The sequence below is a fragment of the Hemiscyllium ocellatum genome, chromosome 25 (genome assembly GCF_020745735.1).
Source record: "Hemiscyllium ocellatum isolate sHemOce1 chromosome 25, sHemOce1.pat.X.cur, whole genome shotgun sequence".
NCBI classification, from domain to species: Eukaryota; Metazoa; Chordata; class Chondrichthyes; order Orectolobiformes; family Hemiscylliidae; genus Hemiscyllium; species Hemiscyllium ocellatum.
Genome location: NC_083425.1, coordinates 14,983,628 through 15,005,335, shown reverse-complemented (window position 1 = coordinate 15,005,335; position 21,708 = coordinate 14,983,628). Strand labels below are relative to the sequence as shown.

Sequence of the window (21,708 nt, the reverse complement as noted above, 5' to 3'; positions counted from 1 at the left end):
TGCCTGTGTTGGACTAGGGTGGTAAAACTGGCTCCTAGTCAAATAATGTTTCAATTTTAAATTTTAATCTTTTCTTTCAAATCCTCTTGTGCTGTCCCCTTCCTCATCTTTCCTTCTTGTCCTTCCTCTAGCCATACAATTCTCTAAGTTGCTTGCAGTCTCCACCCTTCAGGCACTCTGCCTATGTGCCTGATGAAGGGCTTTTGCCTGAAACATCGATTTTACTGCTCCTCGGATGCTGCCTGAACTACTATGCTTTTCCAGCACCACTCTAATCTAGACCCTTGGACTAGGATGGACAAACTTAGAAGTCACACGACATCAGGTTATAGTCCAACAGGCTTAGTAGGAATCACAAGCTTTTGGAACACTGTTACTTTATCAAGTGAAGTCACCTTCACTTCAGTCTCCTTCATCTGATGAAGGAACAGCACTCCAAGCTTGATTTCAAATAAATATGTTAGACTATAACCTGGTGCTGTGTGATGTCTGATATATCAATGTTAATTTTGATCAAAAATGTAGGAGCCTGTCATAGGAAGAAGTAGAAGTTGAGAGAAGTGAGGCTTAGGAAGGAAGTTCAGAGGACACATCTATCAGCATACAGCTAATAACATGGATGAAATAACTCCACAGAAGCCAGTATCCTGTCACTAAGTCACCTTTCATTTATACATGCATAGCACTTGTCACTGCTTCAGCTTCCTCAGAGCTACCTGTGAGGGGACAGAACCTCTGACACTCATGTTTATATATTTTTAAATTTTATTAAACAGTACAGCTGACAGCCAATTAACAAGGGAGAGGAGTGGCAAAGCCAGATCCCAAACCCCACTGTTCACCAGTTTTCAGGGATATGAGGACAAGCCTCAAAACCTGATACTTGTTTAAAAACTGAATTCAAATTCTACCATCTGCCACAGCAGGCTTATGAACACAGGCCCCCCAGGACATTTGATTAACTGTCGAGCAACAATACCACTAGGTCATCACTTCCCCAATACTCCTGTTTATATCCACATTAACAGCCTTAATCAGGTACTCACGTTCTATGCAGTCCACCTGGCTGACCCCATTATACAATTACTCCATTGAACAGTAATTATAGGGGATGTATAAGAGTGCAGATTTACAGGACTGCAAGCATCTTAGAGAATTGTATGGCTAGAGGAAGGATTGATGAGGAAGGGGACAGCACAAGAGGATTTGAAGGAAAAGATTAAAATTTAAAATTGAAACATTATTTGACTAGGAGCCAGTGTAAGCCAGCAAATACTAGGTAAAAAGTAAGTGGAACTCTGTTAGTTAGTATACAGACAGAGGTTTGGATAAATTTAAGTTCATGGAGGTGGGGTAGGAGAGCAGTCACGAAAACTCTAGTACAGAGACATGGATGAAAGTTGCAGCAGTAGATAAACTGAGGCAGTGTCTGAGAGCAATGTTAAAAATCTCACAACACCAGGTTCTAGTCCAACAGATTTATTTGGAAGCACTAGCTTTTGGAGCACTGCTCCTTCATCAGGTGATAGTAGAGTATAAGATCATAAGACAATTTATAGCAAAAATTTACAGTATAATGTAACTGAAGTTATATTTTGAAAAAGACCTGGATCGTTTGTTCATGTCACACTACAGGTGCCCCCACTGCAATACAGACACACTGACAGACAGACATTCTCATACACACTCCTACAGACCCATATACTCTCCCAGACACTCTCTCATATACAAGCTCTCTCTCATATGCTCGCACATTCCCACATCCACATGCACCCTCTTAGACATTTGCCCCTTTACACTCACACACACGTACACACACTCTCTCATAGTCATAACTGCACCCCGCCACCCCCACCCCCACTCCACACACACACCCACATGCACACACAAGTTTGTGGGGTGATTTTGTACTTGCAGAATTAGTTTTACTTTGCTTAAAAACTGTATGAATCCATGTAAGATTCTGTAAATCCATTTTTTTAGATTAGAATCAGTCTGAACATTGTGACACAGACAGTCTCATAGGGCATCTCAAACCTTCAATGCATTATCTGGGCCAACATGACACCTGTTGTTAAAGTTCATTTGAGAATGTAACTTCTACAAAATTCTGCGATTTACATATAAAAGAACTGAAACCAATATGTTAATTCTAAAAGATGAGAGACTTAACAAAATCCAGGACTTTTTCAACAGAATTTCAGTTACATCACACTGTAAACTTTTATGATAAATTGTGTCTTATGATCTTATACTCCACAACCGCCTGATCAAGGAGCAGCACTCCGAAAGCTAGTGCTTCCAAATAAACCTGTTGGACTAAAACCTGGTGTTGTGTGATTTTTAACTTTGAATATTCCAGTCCAACACTGGCATCTCCAAATCTGAGAGTAATGTTATAGCAGAGGTGGATGTAGGTAATCTTTGTCACCACAATGATATATGATTTGAAGCTATCTTGCAATCAAATGCAGCACTGATGATGCACCCTATTTGATACAATTTCAGTCAATTTCCAGGGTGAGGAATATAACTGATCACTGTAAAGCGTACTTTATGGTCTTGAATTAAAGGAACATTTTCAGTATTATCTATTTATGCAGAGGAAATTTCTGCTCATCCAAAATTTAATATTGGAAAAATAATGTGAGGGTTTAGATAGAGTGGAGCAGACAATAGTTGAGCAGAGCTTTGTGTCTTGAGAATAAATGTGAGAGTGTGTGGTAGATTAAATAAATAGTATGGGAGTTGGTTCACGTGCAGCACAAATACTGGTGCCCTATCAGTAGCTGGTCTAACCTAGTTAATCATTAATTTAAAATGAGTAAACCTGTTGGGCTGTATACTCCTAAGTCAGTTTCAAAGAAAATTATGAAACAATTATGCTATTTTATTTAATATCATATATTTAGGATCTTCCAGAACAATGGAACAACACAAAGAAAATTTCTGTTATTTGCAAGCATGCTGTGGCACCTTTACAAGCCAATGAAGTCAATGTCATTCGAAGAAAGTGTCTACGATTTGAGGTAAACCTTTCCTAGAAAATTCCTAACTAATGGTTATTGACATTAAAATGACAATCCTTTTATTTTAAACTAACAGTTTACCCAATTAATTTAAATGTGTTAGGTCTGGTAAAATGGTAGTGACATGAATATTTTAAAATATTATGCTTATATTTACTGATGCTGGACCAGCAATTTTAATGGAGTTATGGCAAAAAAGTGAGGGTTTATCCTTTCTGGTTTGCCTTGATGCCAGATCATCTGAGTTCTGTGATCTTAAGGGGCTTGATCACAAAGCATACTAGCAGATTTTCTGAATCTGAAATTTAGGCAGTCTATCAACTGAAGTGTTCTACTCCAGAAAGTCAGTTGGTGAAGGGTAGAGCCAAAGCTATTCTTTGAACATTTTTATAAGCACTTACATACAGAATAAATCTTAGAACTCAACAAATACAATTTTAGTCTGGGACCAACTATATTTCTATTAAAGTTTGAGATTTTCATTTATGACAAACTGAATGTTCCATTTGAAAGAACCATCACTAACCCAAATTAACAATCTAAATATCCAAAATTTTCAGGAAAACTGAACAGATCAAATTAAAATGATGTTTCTGAGTGATAATGCATTTCAGTTCTCTTAGTGTTCATAGGTTGTGGAAGTGCTGATGTATATTAGTGGACATCATATGCTTCCTCTTTTGAGACACCACAGAATGGCTGTAGCTACAGAAGGGAGGCAGGCAGGCAGGTATGCTTAATTCAAAGACTGAATGTCTATTAATGCCCACCAATTACCTATGATTGATCGTGCTTAATATACAAGTAACAGATTTCCTTCTGTAAGTCAAAGATGTTGTGAACTAATTTCCCTTTGCCACCCTCAACCTATTGCTTTTTGCCTGTTTTTGCATTCTTGTCAAGTCCTAAAGGATATGGCTAATAGACTGTGTCTGTGGCAAGTGGTGAGTGAGCTAACAAGGGAAAACATACTTTATTTTATCCACATCAGTGTGCTGGCTGCAGATGTATCTGTACATGACAGTTTTGTATTAATGACCACTGCACAGTCCTTGTGGAGGTGAAGTCCCACCTTCATGTGAGTGGCATGGTGGCAACATGGTTACCACTGATGCCTCAGTGCCAGGGTTCGATTCTAGCCTTGGTTGACTGTCTGTGAAGTTTTCACATTCTTCTTTTATCTATGTGGGTTTCATCTAACAGCCTCAAGATATGCAGGCTAGGAATTAGTCTTGCTCAATTGCCCTGTAGTGTCCAGGAATTTGCAGGCTAGGTCAATTAGTCATGATAAAGCAGGGTTAAGGGATACGGTGGGGAAGTCTGAGTGGGAAGCTCTTCAGAAGGTCAGTGGACCAATTGGCCTCTATTCTCAATGTTGTGTTGCACTATCATTATGCTAAATGGAACAGACTTCAAACAGATCTGGGCAACCATGAGGCACTAGGGGCCATGAACAGCAACATAATTTTACTTCAACACAATCTGTAGTCTCATGGCCCAGCGTATTCCCCCAGTCATCCATTACCATCAAGCTAGGTGATCAACCCTGGATCAATGAAGAGTGCAGAACAATATGCCAGGTGCAGCACCTGCTAGACCTAAAAATGAGGTGTCAACCTGGTGAAGCTACTTGCATGCCAAATAGCACAAGCGAAAAGTTATGCTGAGAGCTAAGTGGTCTGACAACCAATGGATCAGACCAAAGCAATTCTGTCACCTCTAATTGTGAACGGTGGTCGATAATTATACAATTCGCCAGAAGTGGATGACGTCCCACAAATATGCCCATTCTCAATGATAGAAGAGTTCAACACATTCATGCAAAAGATAAGGCTGAAGCATACACAGCACCCTTCAGCTGTAAGTGTCAAGTAGGTGATTTATATCAACCTCCTTCAGTGGTCTCCAGCATTGCAAACCCTAGTCTTTGGCAATTTGATTCACTCTACACCATATCAAGAAATAGTTAGAGGTACTGGATAGTGCAAAGGCTATGGGGCCTGATGACATTCTGGCAATAGTGTTGATGACTTGTGCCGAGAACTCGCCGCTCCCCTAGAGAAACTCTTCCAGTATAGTTACAGCACTGGCATCTACGAGACAAAGTAGAAATTTGCATAGGTATGTCCTGTACACAAAAAGCAGAATAAATTCAACCTAGTCAATTACCACCCCATCAGTTTACTCTTGATCATGTGTAAAATGACAGAAGATGTCATCAATAGTGCTATCAAGCAAAAACTGTGCAGTGATGTCCAATTTGTGTTCCACTTGGGACACTCAGCTCTTGATCTCATTAAAGCCTTGGTTCAAATATGGACAAAAGAGCTGAATTCCAGAGGTGAGATAAACTTGACATCATTCAACTGTGTGTGGCATCAAGGTACCCTAGCAAAATTGGAATCAATGAGTATCAAGGACAAATTCTCTGCTGGTTGGAGTCAAACCTGGCACATTGGGAAACAGTTATGGTTGTTGGAGATCAGTCATCTCAGCTCTAGGACACCTCTGCAAGAGTTCCTCAGGAATGTCCTCGGCTCATCCATCCTCAGCTGCTTCATCAATGACCTGCCTTCCATCATAAGATCGGAAATGGGGATGTTTGCCAATGATTGTTCAATGTTCAAAACCATTCATGACTCCTCACATACTGAAGTAGTCAGTATTTAAATACAACAATGTCTGGAGGCTATCCCGGCTTTGCTGACAAGTGGCAAGTAACATTCCAGGCAATGACCATCACCAATAAGAAACAATCTAATCACCACCCCTTGATCTTCATTGATTTTACCATTACTGAATCCCCCCACTATCAACATCCTTGTAGTTAGTATAGACTACAAACTCAGCTTGACTTGCCACAGAAACAGTGTTTTTAAGAGTCGGTTAGAGGCTTAGAATACTGTGGTGACTAACTCACCTGTTGATTTCCAAAACCTGTCCACATTTCAAACATTAGATGACAGGAGTGTGATGGAATACTCCTCACTTGCTTGGATGGGTGCAGCTCCAACACGACTAAAGAAGCTGGATATCATCCATGAAAAAGTAATCTGTTTGATTGACAGTACATCCACAAGCATCTACTCTCTCCACTACCAAAGATCACTAGCAGTAGTGTGTATTACCTACAAGATACACTGCAAAAATTCGCCAAAGATCCTCTAGTGATTGGAATCAGATGGATCTTCTTGACTAAGGTCCTTGATTGATCTAGGTTAACAACCCCAATCAGGATGCACTCGCTGACCAATATTAACAGGGGATTTAGAATCTCCTCTGTACACAGCCAGCGTATGTTGCGCAAGTAAATTAAAAGGTGACTTGGTGATGGGATATTGGCTCTCTGCAGTTATCTCAGTGGTGCAGGGAGGGACAATAATTAAAGAGTCTACTAGCTAAAGCCCAATTGGACTTAAAACAGGCACCTCAACTGGCTTTGTTATTAGAAAATCAGCAAGTGTAGCCTGGGAACTACAGGGTATCCCAATGGTAGTGGAGATTCTCACCTGTCTGATTAAACATGGGGAAAACCACTTGTGTGTCGGCAATCACAAAGCCTCACATGGGGCATATCCTAATAAGAGAGGCCCTAGGCCAGCCCACAGCAGAACACCAGAATAAAGGCGAACCTTGACCAAGTAGCTAAAAGGTTCTTCAGAATCTGAGCTGGCAAGCCATTGTAGTTGCTACAGGTATGTGGACTCGAGACAGCAAAGGAGTTCCACAAAACTTGACTTGAGTAAGAAAGTTTGTATACTGGTACACAGGAGAGTGCACTCTCTGGAAAGACCCCTTCATGTGGGTTGGAGCAGTAAGTTGCAAATCAGAACTGATTGAAATTTATATCATGAAATATTAATTAGTCACCCACTTCCCACTGAGTTCAATATCAGTGCAGCTGGATCTGTAGTTGCAGAAGCTGTTTAACGAGATTCACTTGGGTCTCCAACCCTTAAATTTGCACAAGACACCAGCCAGACTGAGAACATACACTAGGGAACTGTTGCAAATTAAGGGTATGACTTCAGTTCTGGACTCCTACAAGAAGCAGTTAGTGAAGTTACCATTGATGGTAGTAAGAGCAGTCCAAGCCTATTGGGGCAGAATTAATTGAGAAAGGTTCACCTAGATTGGCTCAACATTTTTCAATTGGAAAATGGCTGCCTCAGTGACATCCTAGTGAAATACTAAGGAGTTTTTGGAAGAAGGACTTGGGACTATCACAGGGGCCAAACTCACTTTACATGTTGACCAAGAAGCAATTCTGTGGGCAAAAGTAGAGGCTGAGATTAGCAGGCTGGAGAGCAAAGGAATCATCAAAGTAGTTTAATTTGAGGAATGGGCAGCACTGGTCATACTGATTGTGAAGTCTGACTATTCAGTTCAACTTTGATGGGATTTTAAGCAAATGGAAAACTGCTTCTTGTAGCTGGATAAATCCCCAGTCCCTCACATAGAGTCCTTTTCTGCAAAGTTGGTGGGTTGGGGCATGCTTTGTGAAGCTGGACATGAGCCATGCCTCCCTACAGTTGTGACTGGATGAGGAATTCCAGATGTTTTACCACAATTCACACCACAAAGGGTTTACACCAATATAAAGACTGCTATTTGGATATCAACAGCCTTGTGTCCTTTTCCAGCGGACCATGGAGAGCATTTTACAAGGGCTACCCCAGGTTGCCATTTATCTGGATGGCTTTCTAACACCAGGAAGGCCGATAAAGAACAACTGGAGAATTTGGACATAATGCTTAACTGTTTTTCCCAGGCAAATGTACACCTGAGACGGGAAAGATTTATGTTCCAGTCGCCCCAAGTGACCTACATGGGTTATGAGTCGAGAAAACCGGGTTACAACCCACTGGACGATAAAATGAGGGCAATCAAAGGAGTCCTGGCTCCTACATCTGTACCAGAACTTACATCTTTGCTTGGGTTCGTGAATTATTACAGAAAAGTCATATATAGCCTCATCTCCATCTTGGCTCCCTTATACCTGCTATTGAACAAGGATCAACTTTGGAAATGGTTTTGCAGCCAATAAGTAGCCTTTAGTGAAGTAAAAAAAGGTATCATCAGTTATAGTGTTGACCCACTATGATCCTAAGAGAGAGAGGCAATTTAATTTGTGGAACAAAGTTTGGTGCCAGAACAATGGAAATGGTCCTATATGGTATGAGGCAAGCTTGGGTCCCGTGACTTGCAAATTTTGGATATGTGAGGTGACCCTGAATAAACAGGGCCAGAGCAAGAACATACCTGGCCCCTCAGAACAGCCAGAAAGTCTGTCAGAAACTCTAGGTTCTCACCCTCTGCCTACGTCACTGGACCTGGGAGTGGGGGATGTAGTGATTATAACCTGGTGGATTTTGTTGATGATTGGAGTCCTTGATTGGAGTTGTTAACCTTGGCCAATTAGGAGGCACAGACTGACCAATATTAGTGTGGAGAAAAAAATTAACAGGGGAAAAGAGCACTGCTTGTCACTGGCCACTCGGGTGTTTCCTTTCTTCCTGGTGGTAAAATATCAATAAAGATTTGTATATCTGTTCTTCTCCACTGTGTCCTACACCTGCACACACACAACCTGGGAGGTGGTTGTGGAGAAGCCTGATGAAGGCTTCCAAATAAACCTTTTAGACTGTAACATGGTGTTGTGTGATTTTAAACTTTTGACACCCAAGTCCAACACCGGCATCTCCAAATCATGACGAGCATCGTGTTAATGGCACTAAACTAGTAATCCAAAGGCCCAAGCTATGCTCTGGTGACAAATATTCAAATCACACCGTGACAATTGAATTTAATATATAAAATCTGGAACCGAAACCTAGTCTAAGTAACGGTAGTCTTACAAAGTTGTTGGAGAAGGAAATCTGTTGTCTTTTTCTAGACTAACCTTCAAGTGACTCTGACCCACAGAAATATGATTGGTTCTTAACTCCTCCTTCCAACAATTTCAAGGATGCAGGCAGATGTGACTAGTTTAATTTAGGAACATGGTCAGCATAAGCTGGTTGGACCAAAGGGTCTCTTTCCATGCTGTATGATTCTATGACTCCATGGGGATGAGCAACAAATGCCAAACTCACCAGTGATACCACAACCAATTAAGGAATAAAAGTAAAGGAATGCTGTTGATTAATACATCTACTCATTGGTATTTATTTTTCATCTTATCTCTAAAGTAAGACTTTATAGTAGAAACTCCTTTGTACATTGACAATTTTTATTTAATCTTTTCCGCAGATTAATCAACATGGCTTTAGACAAAAATTTAAAGTGAAGGCTCCTTTTAAGTTTGACAATCCAAATCCATATAAGGCTTTAGATAAGGTAATTATGAATTTGTATTTTAATCAATTGGCACTAAAACATGTCCATTCAATAACTACCTGCATGCATTAAGAAAGCATAGTAGATATAGTCATAACTAAGTAATACTGGAAGGAAAATAAGATCTGCATCTCATTATCAGTATCTTCTTTTTGTTAACTAAAATGAATCCTTAATTTAATTCCTATTAATTATCTCATTGTCATTTCATGGATAAGAATTAAGATTTTCGAGTAAAAAGTGAGGTCTGCAGATGCTGGAGATCAGAGCTGAAAATGTGTTGCTGGTTAAAGCGCAGCAGGTCAGGCAGCATCCAAGGAACAGGAAATTCGACATTTCGGGCAAAAGCCCTTCATCAGGAATGAGGAATACACACTTTCCTCATTCCTGATGAAGGGCTATTGCCCGAAATGTCGAATTTCCTGTTCCTTGGATGCTGCCTGACCTGCTGCACTTTAACCAGCAACACATTTTCAGCTAAGAATTAAGATTTTACGAGTTAGAATCTTGGGAACTGGACTGGCTCGACAGGTAGCTCTCTTGCCTCTGAGCTGGAAAACCTTGGGTTCTAGTTTCATTCCAGGACTTGATGGCTACAAAAGAATCTAGCTACTGATACAAGTCTGTGTGTATTTTTGCTGGTCACCATACTTGGTAAATAGGTGGGCTATTAGAAGGAAAAGCATCCATTTGTAAATCCATTGGTTAAATAAAATAATGATGGGTGAAGTGATCAACTAACCTTGTGCCAACTCCATGTAACACCAGGAACTCCTGAAACTGGAAAGAAAAATACAATTAACAGCTAAAAATAGCTAAAATTAGTCAATGTCCTTCAGTCTTTAATTTTAATCAGAATTCAATCTTTCATCAGAATTTATCCTTTGGAGTTGTTTACTTTCTAGCTGGAGCATTTTGTTAAAAGTAAGGAATGAGGAAGTCTGTACCTAAAATGTATATATCTTTCCATTTTATGAAACCTGTTTAATGATTTACATGGAGTAACTATGTAAGACTCCAATCATGAAAGTAGTCTGATTAAAGTTCTTGTGGCACAGTGGTAAATTCCTACCTCTGAGCTAGGAGATAGGGGTTCAAGTTCTACCTGTGCCAAAGATGTGTAGTAGATCTCTGAGACAATTAGCTAGAAAATATCTAAAATTAATCTCAAGGAACATTCTAACAAAAAGGATACAAGGTTTCTCGATTAAGATTAAACTATTAAAATATTGTATGTCAGCTCTGTCAACATATTATGAATGTTAATTTCTGACAGAACCATCTAGAATATCTTGAATAGATTGGTCTCTACATTTTAAGATTACTCATAACCTTCCTTCCATGTTGATGGGGTTCTGTCTGAACTGTGCAGTTCTCTATCAGAAGGTTATAGTTTCATTTTTCTCAATTAAAGGACTTTCTCTACTAATGCCACAACACTCATCTCTGTGTCAAGTTTCAAATTTGTTGGATGACTGCTAACCTGTGAGTTCTATGTCATATCTGATATAGATGAGACATCTATTGTTATTGTTGTGGGAAAACACACTAGCCTTGGAATCAGAGTTGGGGTTCAATGACAGAGTTTATTGTACAAGGAAATACCAGAGCTCTGGAAAGAGAAAGTTACCAACAGCACAGTGGTCAGCTGCGATTCTTCTCTCAACACGGAGCACATGTCAAGATACATTTATACATTTTGTGATATAATAGGTCAGGGATGTTTCTGTAGCATAGTTTGTTTATTGTAAACATTGCAGAACCGTTGATAGTTTCGATATAGTCATTGTGCAGCCTTTGTTAATTTCAGCGTGGTTTGTTAGTTTCAGCACAGACATTGTCAGTTTCAATGTCTGCGCAAATGTCCATTGCTGTAGTAATGGGTGCTAATCACTCTTCCTGAGAAGGACAACTACTGCAGCACTTTGTATTGAGTCTGTATCAAAGAGTTAGCATTTCTATCAAAGGTGTTGGCTGGACCCAGACACTTTGGTGTGCAGTATACGCTACATATGTGTATTCTCTCCCCCACTCACCTTAAACTAATCAACTAGGTTGTGCTGGCATTCTAGTGGCCCCATGCAGTATCTGTGTTTGCTCTGGTGTCTAACACCATATTGTGGTCTGGTGACGATCTTGTGTGTCAAGTGGCCAACATATGGCTCAGTGGCCATCATGTGTGCCAAGTGTCACCCTGTCGCGTGGCATCTTCCACTTCACTATCCCCTTTGTGGTCAAGAAGGCAACTTTGGAGATCTCCCACAGGTTACCCAATTTACATGTAGAGGTCGGTCCTCTCTAGGAGCTGCTCCTCCTGAGAGGAATCATGGAGTGCTAATGTCATTGGGAGTTCTTCCATTGGGACACTCACTGCTGGTACAGTTCTCATCAGTAACGCCTTACAACAGAACTTTTAACACCTGAGGCACACAGAATACCAGCATGAGTGCAATGAGGAGAACTATTCCATATGCCAAATAGTGCCCCCAAGATTTACCTATGAACCTATTTAGCTAGCTGTCTGTGATTGTGGCTCCCTGTCCAAAATTATCGCGCGGGTCTCGCTTGATGGCTACTGTAATAAGAGGCATCAATAACATGTGTGATACAATTGTCACCAATGATTTTACAAACTCCACCTTGCTTTGATACTTGATAATCCACTGCATAATGTGTCTACTGTGTGTAGAGTCTGAGTTCAGCCAGCTCTGTATTAATTGCTCCCAGCGCTTTTGAGGTATTATTGCCTAAGATAGTCAGGCCCTGTACAAGGTAATTTCGGTTTTTAGTGATGATGATCCCTACTGTGTCCCCCCACCCCAAAAATAGAGATCCTAAGAATTCATATCCCAATGATGACCCTAAAGTGGTGGGCACCTTCCAGTCAGCACAGAGCTCCTGGCTGATGGAGTGGGTCACTATCCTTTTCCTAACATGTCCCCCGCCGGGGCATGGTACAGGAAGGGGTCCAATTGTCCCCACTGTAAACAGGTTTGTGAAGTGTGGGGTGTCTATTGCATAAGTTCCCTTAAATAGAAAAACAAACCCCTTCGCTGCTCGGTAACGTACATTGTCCTGTCCTTCCATCTGTCTGTCCACCCCAGCTCCTAAGTGTTGAATGGATATGTCCATGTGGCAGAGCTGACATGGGTGTCATTTCACTGACCACATATGAATTCTCTGTCCGTGGTCACATTCAAGCACACTTGTTCCCTGTAGGTGCAGGTAAACTGTCCCCTGGTGACTGTACAGTGCTGATAAGTACACTGTATCTGGACGCATGAGTCATTTTTGGGAACCAGGGCATAAAAGCAACCCCATCCCTGTCCTGTGAAACAGAATGTGTAATTACTGGATATTAAATGGGTCTTCCTTTCCCTTGGCTGGGCGAACTCAGTTCCCTGTGTTTTGCATCTCTACTAGGGTGTGTTTAGTGTGGAGAATGACATTCCCTGTCATTACTATGGGCTCTCTATCCCTAATAGTCCTCTGGCCCAAGCAGCACAGTTTAAGGCTGCCATGCACCTGGGCAACCCGGTGACTACTGGCTCTTCTGTAGTTGAGTCGTACCGTACGGGCCTTCTCCTGCTACCGTGGTCTTGGGTGACCATTGTGGAGTAAAATCCTCCCTCATTATTACAGTGGATGTGAAAATACTTGCTGGGACCTGGCAGCCCTCGCCCAGGGGCTGTTATGATTTGGGTTTTAAGTCCTACTGTTCTGGCCCCCAGGTTATAGATTCCAAGGCGGGCTTGCTTCCTTTAGTTAATCTCTGGATTGGTTCAGCCAATTTTGCGAACTCGGGTATAAAGCTCCGATTGTAGCTGAATAGCCCCAAGACCTTTCTGACTCCTGTGACAGTGGCAGGTTGTATCTGTTGGATTGCCTTCTTCCTGTCGTTAGGCAGTTCTTTGAGTCCCTGGGACCTAAGGTGTCCCAGGTCTAAGACTTGTGTTTCGCCATTTTGCACCTTTGTGCAGCTAACTTTTAACCCTGTGTTTGCCAATTCCTGTAATACTAGACATAAAGCTTCCTGGTGTCCTAATTCGGACTCTGAGACACTTAGGATATCATCTACATATTGGAGGGCAGTGCTACTCTCTGGTAAATCTATTTTCTTCAGAATGTTGCTCACCACCCTGTAAAAAATAATGAAGCTGTAGTGGAACCCTTGTGGCAGGCGAGTCCACGCATACTGCGTGCCCCTTACTGTAAAAGCAAATTTATACTGGGTCTCAGGGTGTATCAGAATAGAACAGAATTCATTGGCTATGTCTAAAACAGTAAAAATGCTTGTTCGGGGGGTGGAGAGGTCTGTTACAATGGGATGCAATTTGGGGGTGACCTTATTTAATCCTGTATAATCAATGTTGAGCCTATAGTTCCCATCAGGCATTATTACTGGCCACATTGGGGAATTAGTTGTACTTGTGATGGCTTTCAGGATTCCCTGTTTCACTAATCCTTTCACTATCTCCACAACTGCTTTTCCTGCTTCAGGTTTTATTAGGTATTGCTGGTGGGGCTAATGCTCCGGACCAGGAACCCTTGCCCAATGTTAACTAGACCTGTAACTAACTTTGTTTCTGCTCATGCTCTGGGCCAGAGGTGCAGATGGCTCCAAATCCCCCTTTTCGAGGGTCCAGTGTCTACTGGTGGCTACAACCACTTTAATAGTTTCAAGGTGACTTGTAAGTTTCCCAATCTCAGTCTTTCAACCGTCTTGTCTGGGCCAAATCAATTTCCCTTTTGCACAATCGATTAGAACATCTTATTCTCTCATGAGATCATTGCCCATTATGGTGCCCTTGTTATTTGGCATACATAGAATTTCATGGGGATATATACATTGTTTATTTCTGAGGGTAGTTTCACTTAGGTAAGCTGGTGTTTTATTATCCCCTTCTACCCCAGTCAAGTGGATCATTTTATTTGTGTGGGGTAAGGGTAAGTTTGGATACAGCTGCTCCTGTGTCTACCAACATTTCACATTTCCTCCCTCCTATTACTGCGGGTATGTAAATTCTCCCCTTTCCCTTACCCTCGCGAATGGGGGCAGCTGGTTGTCAGCTCTGCTGACTTCAGGATTCCTGTGGTTCAGCGGTGTTCCGGGTAATGTTTGGGGGTGCCCCATGCTTTTCCCAGCACACTGCTTTTACGTGTCCTATTCTGTTGCAATGACTGCAGTATTTTGCATTGTTTCCTGCTGTATTCCTTGCTTGTGGGATGCTACATTCTCTATCAAAGTGTCCTTGTCTGTCACAGTTGTGGAAGGATAATTTTATTCTGCTCTTGCTTACATTGGCTGCTTTGTCAAGTCTTGCCTTTTATCTCAGGAGCTTCTGCCTCCTGCATCCTGCTAACCCACTCAACTAGATCATCATAATCCTGGGATATTATTACTCCCATTTTCAGGATGGCTTGGTGGGCGCTAGAGAGCCCATCTCTAAAAGCTTGGACGAATGCCCAGTTTCCCCGATCTGGGTTTGCTTGCCCTGACCATTCCTGATAGACCCTAAATAATTGTTCCCCAAATTCAGAGGCTCCTTCCCCTTTTAGTTGCTTCATGGTTGTGATCTTGCTTCAGTTCGTGGGAGCGTTTCCTAGCAGTCTCTGTATTTCTTCTTGAAAATCAATGAAGGGGTCTGCTGGGCTTCTATCTCAGCTGTAAGGGCAACAGCATGTGTCCACAGATCTCCCCTAAAGTTTCGGGCTGCTATGGCATTGGATCCGCCAGCTATCTGTCTCCACTTGTCCACTGGGCAAGCTGCCAGCACCAGCTGGTGTATGTCCCTCAGGTTAATTGGTGCCCGACCCATATATTATCCAGCTCTTCCCAGAACCTGGTGTTTGCGCTACGGGGCTGTAATTTGCCCAGGGAGGCAATAATTTGCTGCCTCTCCCCTGGGGTGAAGGGTTTATAATTTGTTTTGAGCTGTGAGTCTGTTCCTCCTCTGGTAATGGACGCTATGTTTTCCTTGCACGGTTTGTCCAATAGAGGGAGCAGTTAGTCCCTGCTGGAGAGAGTCAATCTCCCTTTCCTCCTGTACTTTTTCTCATCTTTGTTCTAGTTCCTTTATCCTATCCTCCAGCTCCTCAATTTGTTCTTGCCTTTTCTTCACCTGCCAGTTGTTCAATTAGGTCTGCTAATTGGTACACGAACATTACCCGTATCTTTTTAGTTTTATTTTGTTTTTGTTTATTTATCCACACTCTCTGTTGTGCTAATGTCTGAGATGGATCCCAACCACTTTTCTTCATTTGCTCTGTCAACCCTTGTCTGTCTGCAATGGATTTCTCAATAAGGGAGCCTGCAGTGTTCCCCTTAAAACTTCGATCTGCCATTTAGGAGATTGTGCCTCCCCAGATACCACCAACAGTAAAGTATTCCTAAGCAGTGTGGACTTCTCTACCCCCGGCCAATAATACTGTCCCAGCACTGTTCATATGGCCTTAGCAGCCTCCTAGCAAGGTATGCTCTCTACCAGTGGGAGCCCTCTACCCTCCTGGCCACCACTACTAGTTGATACCTACTGGTCGGCTGGGAATGCTGGCCCGATAGGGTGTGCTCTGTACCAGGAGTCCTCTACCCTCCCAGCTACCTCTACTGACCCAACACCTCCCGATAGGCCCAGAAACCTACCTCTAGTCTGGTGTGCTCTCTACCAGTTGGACTCTTTATCCTCCCGACCACCGCCACTATTTAAGCTCTGGCGTTCTACTATGGACTGACAGGATATCACGGTTACTCACGATGTCCATGCTCCCCACTTTGGTAACATGCGTTCCACTGAGGTTTGCCTTTGGTCAGAGTGATTAGCTCCTTTTCCACACCATATTGAGAATTACCAATACAAACAGTATCCAACTTTTAACTTTAACTGGATTCTGCATCCATCCAGATCTTCTCCTCTCTGAGAATGAAAGATTAGTCCTCAGCAGAGGCCTCACCTTCATCCCCCTACAGTCCCGGATTAACGAATTCAACACGCAGCAAGACATTGAGCATTTCTTCCACTGCCTTCGCCTCCGCGCCTACTTCTTCAACCAGGACTCCTGCCCACGCTCTGATGACCACCTCCAACACACCCCATCCACCTGGACACCCAATGCTGGCCTCTTACCCACCCTTGATCTCTTCATAGCCAACTGCCACCACGACATTGACCGCCTCAACCTGTCCACTCCTCTCACCCACTCCAACTTCTCACCCTCGCAATGTGCAGCCCTCCACTCCCTCCACTCCAACCCCAACCTCACCATCAAAACAGCAGACAAGGGAGGCGCGGTAGTAGTTTGGCGCACCAATCTTTATATTGCTGAGGCTAAACGCCAGCTCGCGGACACCTCCTCCTACTGCCCCCTTGACCATGACCCCACCTCCCACCACCAAACCATCATCTCCCAGACCATCCATAACCTCATCACCTCAGGGGATCTCCCATCCACCGTCTCCAACCTCATAGTCCCACAGCCTCGCACCACCCGTTTCTACCTCTTGCCCAAAATCCACAAATCTGACCCATTGTCTCAACCTGCTCCTGCCCCACCGAACTCATTTCTGCATACCTTGAAACGGTCTTGTTCCCCCTTCGTCCAAGAACTCCCCACCTACATTTGGGACACCACCCACGCCCTCCACCTCCTCCATGATTTTCGCTTCCCCAGCCCCCAATGCTTTATCTTCACCATGGACATCCAGTCCCTATACACCTCCATCCCCCATCACGAAGGCCTCAAAGCCCTCTGCTTCTTCCTTTCCCGCCGTACCAACCAGTACCCTTCCACTGACATCCTCCTTCGACTGACTGAACTGGTCCTCACTCTGAACAACTTCTCTTTCCAATCCTCCCACTTCCTCCAAACCAAAGGAGTAGCCATGGGCACCCACATGGGCCCCAGCCATGCCTGCCTCTTCGTTGGATATGTGGAACAGTCCATCTTCCGCAGCTACACTGGCACCACACCCCACTTTTTCCTCCATTACATCGATGACTGTATTGGTGCTACCTTGTGCTCCCATGAGGAGGTTGAACAGTTCATCCACTTTACTAAAAACTTCCACCCTGACCTCAAATTTACCTGGACCTCCCCTTCCTAGTCCTCTCCATTTCTATCTCAGATGAACAACTCAACATGGACGTTTACTGACTCCCACAGCTACCTAGATTACACCTCCTCCCACCCTGCCCCCTGTAAAAACCCATCCAATATTCCCAAATCCTTCGCCTTCGTCGCATCTGCTCCCAGGAGGACCAATTCCAATACTTAACAACCCAGATGGCCTCCTTCTTCAAAGATCGCAATTTCCCCTCAGACGTGGTCGATGATGCTCTCCACCGCATCTCCTCCACTTCCCGCTCCTCCGTCCTTGAACCCCGCCCCTTCAATCGCCATCAGGACAGAACCCCACTGTCCTCACCTACCACCCCACTAACCTCCAGATGCATCGTATCATCCTTCGTCATTCCTGCCACCTCCAAACAGACCCCACCACCAAGGATATATTTCCCTCCCCATCCCTATCAGCGTTCCGGAAAGACCATTCCCTCCACGACTCCCTCATCAGATCCACACCCCCCCCCCCCACCAACCTAACCTCCACTCCCGGCACCTTCCCCTGCGACCGCAAGAAATGCAAAACTTGCGCCCACCCCTCCCCCCTCACTTCCCTCCAAGGCCCCAAAGGATCCTTCCATATCCATCAGAAATTCAGCTGCACCTCCAAACACATCATTTACTGCATCTGCTGCACACGATGTGGCCTCCTATACATTGGGGAGACAGGCCACCTACTTGCGGAACGTTTCAGAGAACACCTCTGGGACACTCGCACCAACCAACCCACCCACCCCGTGGCTGAACACTTTAACTCCCTCTCCCACTCTGCCAAGGACATGCAGGTCCTTCTCCTCCATCGCCAGACCATGGCAACACGATGCCTGGAGGAAGAGCGCCTCATCTTCCGCCTAGGAACTCTCCAATCACAAGGGATGAATGCAGATTTCTCCAGCTTTCTCATTTCCCCTCCCCGCACCATTTCTCAGTCCCAACCCTCAGACTCAGCACCGTCTTCTTGACCTGCAATCTTCTTCCCGACCTCTCCGCCCCCACCCCCTCTCCAGCCTATCACCCTCACCTTAACCGCCTTCCACCTATCGTATTCCCAACACCCCTCCCCCAAGTACCTCCTCCCTACCTTTTATCTTAGCCTGCTTGGCACACCCTCCTCATTCCTGAAGAAGGGCTTATGCCCGAAATGTCGATTCTTCTGTTCCTTTGATGCTGCCTGACCTGCTGCGCTTTTCCAGCAACACATTTTTAAGCTCTAATATCCGGCATCTGCAGTCCTCACTTTCTCCTTATAACAGTTAATACAGTTAACACTTATTCTCCACAGACATGCACTTAAAATTTTTTTTTAACTCAGTACTGTAGAAAGTTAGACATTACAATCACTATACCTTTCAAACTGTGTCTTTAGCCCAGTCTGACTCTTCCCGTTTGCAGGTACAAATTGGTTCTTACCCTATCTCTGGCTCCTTGATCGTGGCCTTTGACTAGGACACCAATAATAAGAACCCTGTTCTCAGCGCCAGTCATTGTGGGGAAAATCACCAGCCTCGGAGTCAGAGTCGGTGTTCAATTAGAGTTTATTGTACAAAGAAATACTGGTGCTCTGGGGAGAGAAAGACACCAACAGCACAGTGGTCAGCAGCGATTCTTCTCTCAACCTGGAGCACATGTCAAGATACTTTTATACATTTTGTGACATAATAGCTCAGTAATGAGGTTATTGTTCCTGTAACATAATTTGTTTGTTGTCAACATTGCAGAATTGTTGATAGTTTCAATGCAGTCATTGTCAGCTCCAGCGCAGCTTTGTTGATTTCAGCGCGGTTGTTGTAGGTTTCAGTGCAGACATTGTCAATTTCAATGTCTGCTTGGATGTCCATTGCTGTAGCAATGGGTGCTAATCGCTCTTCCTAAGAAGGACGATTACTGCAGCCCTGGCTATTAGCACTTTGTGTTTTTTTTAGATTAGATTAGACTTACAGTGTGGAAACAGGCCCTTCGGCCCAACAAGTCCACACCGACCCGCAACCCACCCATACCCCTACATTTATCCCTTACCTAACACTACGGACAATTTAGCATGGCCAATTCACCTGACCCGCACATCTTTGTGACTGTGGGAGGAAACCGGAGCACCCGGAGGAAACCCACGCAGACACGGGGAGAACGTGCAAACTCCACACAGTCAGTCGCCTGAGTCGGGAATTGAACCCGGGTCTACAGGCGCTGTGAGGCAGCAGTGCTAACCACTGTGCCACCGTGCCGCCCATATCAGATTGAGTCCATATCAGATAGCATTTCTATCAAAGGTGTTGGCTGGACCCAGACACTTTGGCAGGCAATATATGCTACTCATGTGTATTCTCTCCACCACCCACCTTCAACTAATCAACTAGGTTGTGAGTGCATTGTGCTGGCATTCTGGTGGCCCCAGTAAGTATCTATGTTTGCTCTGCTGTCTCTCTCCATATTGTGGTCCGGTAGCCATATATGTCAAGTACACAATTTATGGCTCAGCAGCCACCTTGTGTGTCTAGTGTCACCCTGCCCTGTGCCATCTCCCACTTCATTATAATCAGTTCCTGGATGAGATTTCCCAATTGATTATGGTTCTAGATGGGGTGCTCCAAGTTGTCAAACTCCAAGGTGAGGAGGGGTGAATTGGCTTCCTTTCATTGTTCACTTGCATTTGGTTAACTGCAATAAATGACGAGTCCAAAAATGGTTAAAAAAGTCATAATGATCAGTCTAGAGTTCTGTGAAAAGTTGATTATGAGACTTTGTGGCTGTTCTGTTGAGTAGCATGATCTGTGTAAGCAAGCAGTTGATTCTGTGATGCTTGGCCTTGCAGGTCAGCTGAAGGATCTTTATCCTATTTCCTTCAGTGGTTTCACTTGCCTTCTGGCTTCCAGCAAAGAGAAATAAATTTACTCTCTTTGTACCTGCAGTGCAGGGATGATTAAGGATTTTTTTAATTGTGATCCTCACAGCACACATCTTCAAACATTGGCATTCACAGACCAAGGAGAAAGTGAGGACTGCGGATGCTGGAGAGTTGAAGTTAAACAGTGAGGCACTGGAAAAACACAGCAGGTCAGGTAGCCTCTGAGGAGCAGGAGAGTTGATGTTTTGGGCATAAAGACTTACAGACAAAGGTTGAAACTAGCTTTTAACCCATGTTCTTGAGTATTCTTGAAAGGAAAACCCATGAGCAGGTCCTTCAAGACATGCTCACTATGTAGAATACAAACTGCAGAGGGTGTTTTCTTGCTGAGAGGAGGTAATTACATTTTTTTTGCAATTCTGTTCTTTGAAGTCTCACTCTTTGAAGTTGCTTGGTACCCTACTAAGTGCCATATTACAAGGGTTCACATGAAATCTTTTGATAGTCAGTGCATTCCATGCTTAGAGGTTATATTTGATTTGGATAAATGCAAGATATTGAATTTTGGTAAAACAACCAAAGGCAAGACTTTATACAATTAAAAGTATGGCCTTAGAAAGTGTTGCAGAATGGAGAGACCTTGTAGTTCAGGGGCATATTTCTTGCATCACATATAGACAGGTTGGTTAAGAAGGTGTTTAGGAGAAAGTGAGGACTGCAGATCAGAGTTTCGGGCATGAGCTATTCCTAAAGAAGAGCTCATGCCAAAAACGTCGATTCTCCTGCTCCTTGGATGCTGCCTGACCTGCTGCGCTTTTCCAGCAACACATTTTCAGCTAAGAAGGTGTTTAGCATGCTTGCTTACATTGCTCAGACCTTTGAGTATAGGAGTTCGGATGATATGTTGAAGCCTTACAGGACATTGGTAAGGTCTCTTCTGGAGTACTGTGTCCAGTTCTGGTTGCTCTGTTATAGGAAGGATATTATTGAGCTAGAGAGGGTTCAGAAAAGATTTGCCAGCATGTTGTTAGCAATGGAAAGTTTGAGTTAAGAGGCTGGATAGACTTTTTTCACTGGAGCATAGGAAGTTGAGGAGGTGACCTTCTCGAGGTCTATAAAATCATGAGGGAATTAGATAAGATGAAAGACAGGTGTCTTTTCCCTGGCGTGGAGGGAGGTGGAAGGGGTGGTGGGATTTCAATAAGAGGAGGCATATTATTAACGTGAGTGGAGGAAGACATGAGGGGCAATTCTTTTTACACAGAGAGTTTTACATGCGTGGAATGAACTTCCAGAGGAAGTGATGGATGTGGAGTACAGTTACAAAGTTTAAAAGACATTTAGATAAGTACATGAATTAGAAATATTTGGAGAGATTGT

At 43.5% G+C, this 21,708-nt stretch overlaps 1 protein-coding gene across 1 annotated transcript in view; it reads left to right on the top strand.

Moving 5' to 3' along the window:
- Positions 1–21,708, top strand: part of LOC132827952 (dynein axonemal heavy chain 17-like) — a 443,350-nt gene that overhangs the window by 131,993 nt on the left and 289,649 nt on the right. Inside the window, exons 22-23 of the mRNA XM_060844799.1 lie at positions 2,913–3,029; positions 9,282–9,368. Coding sequence (XP_060700782.1) covers positions 2,913–3,029; positions 9,282–9,368 — 204 coding nt within the window. The remainder of the gene's footprint in view (positions 1–2,912; positions 3,030–9,281; positions 9,369–21,708) is intronic.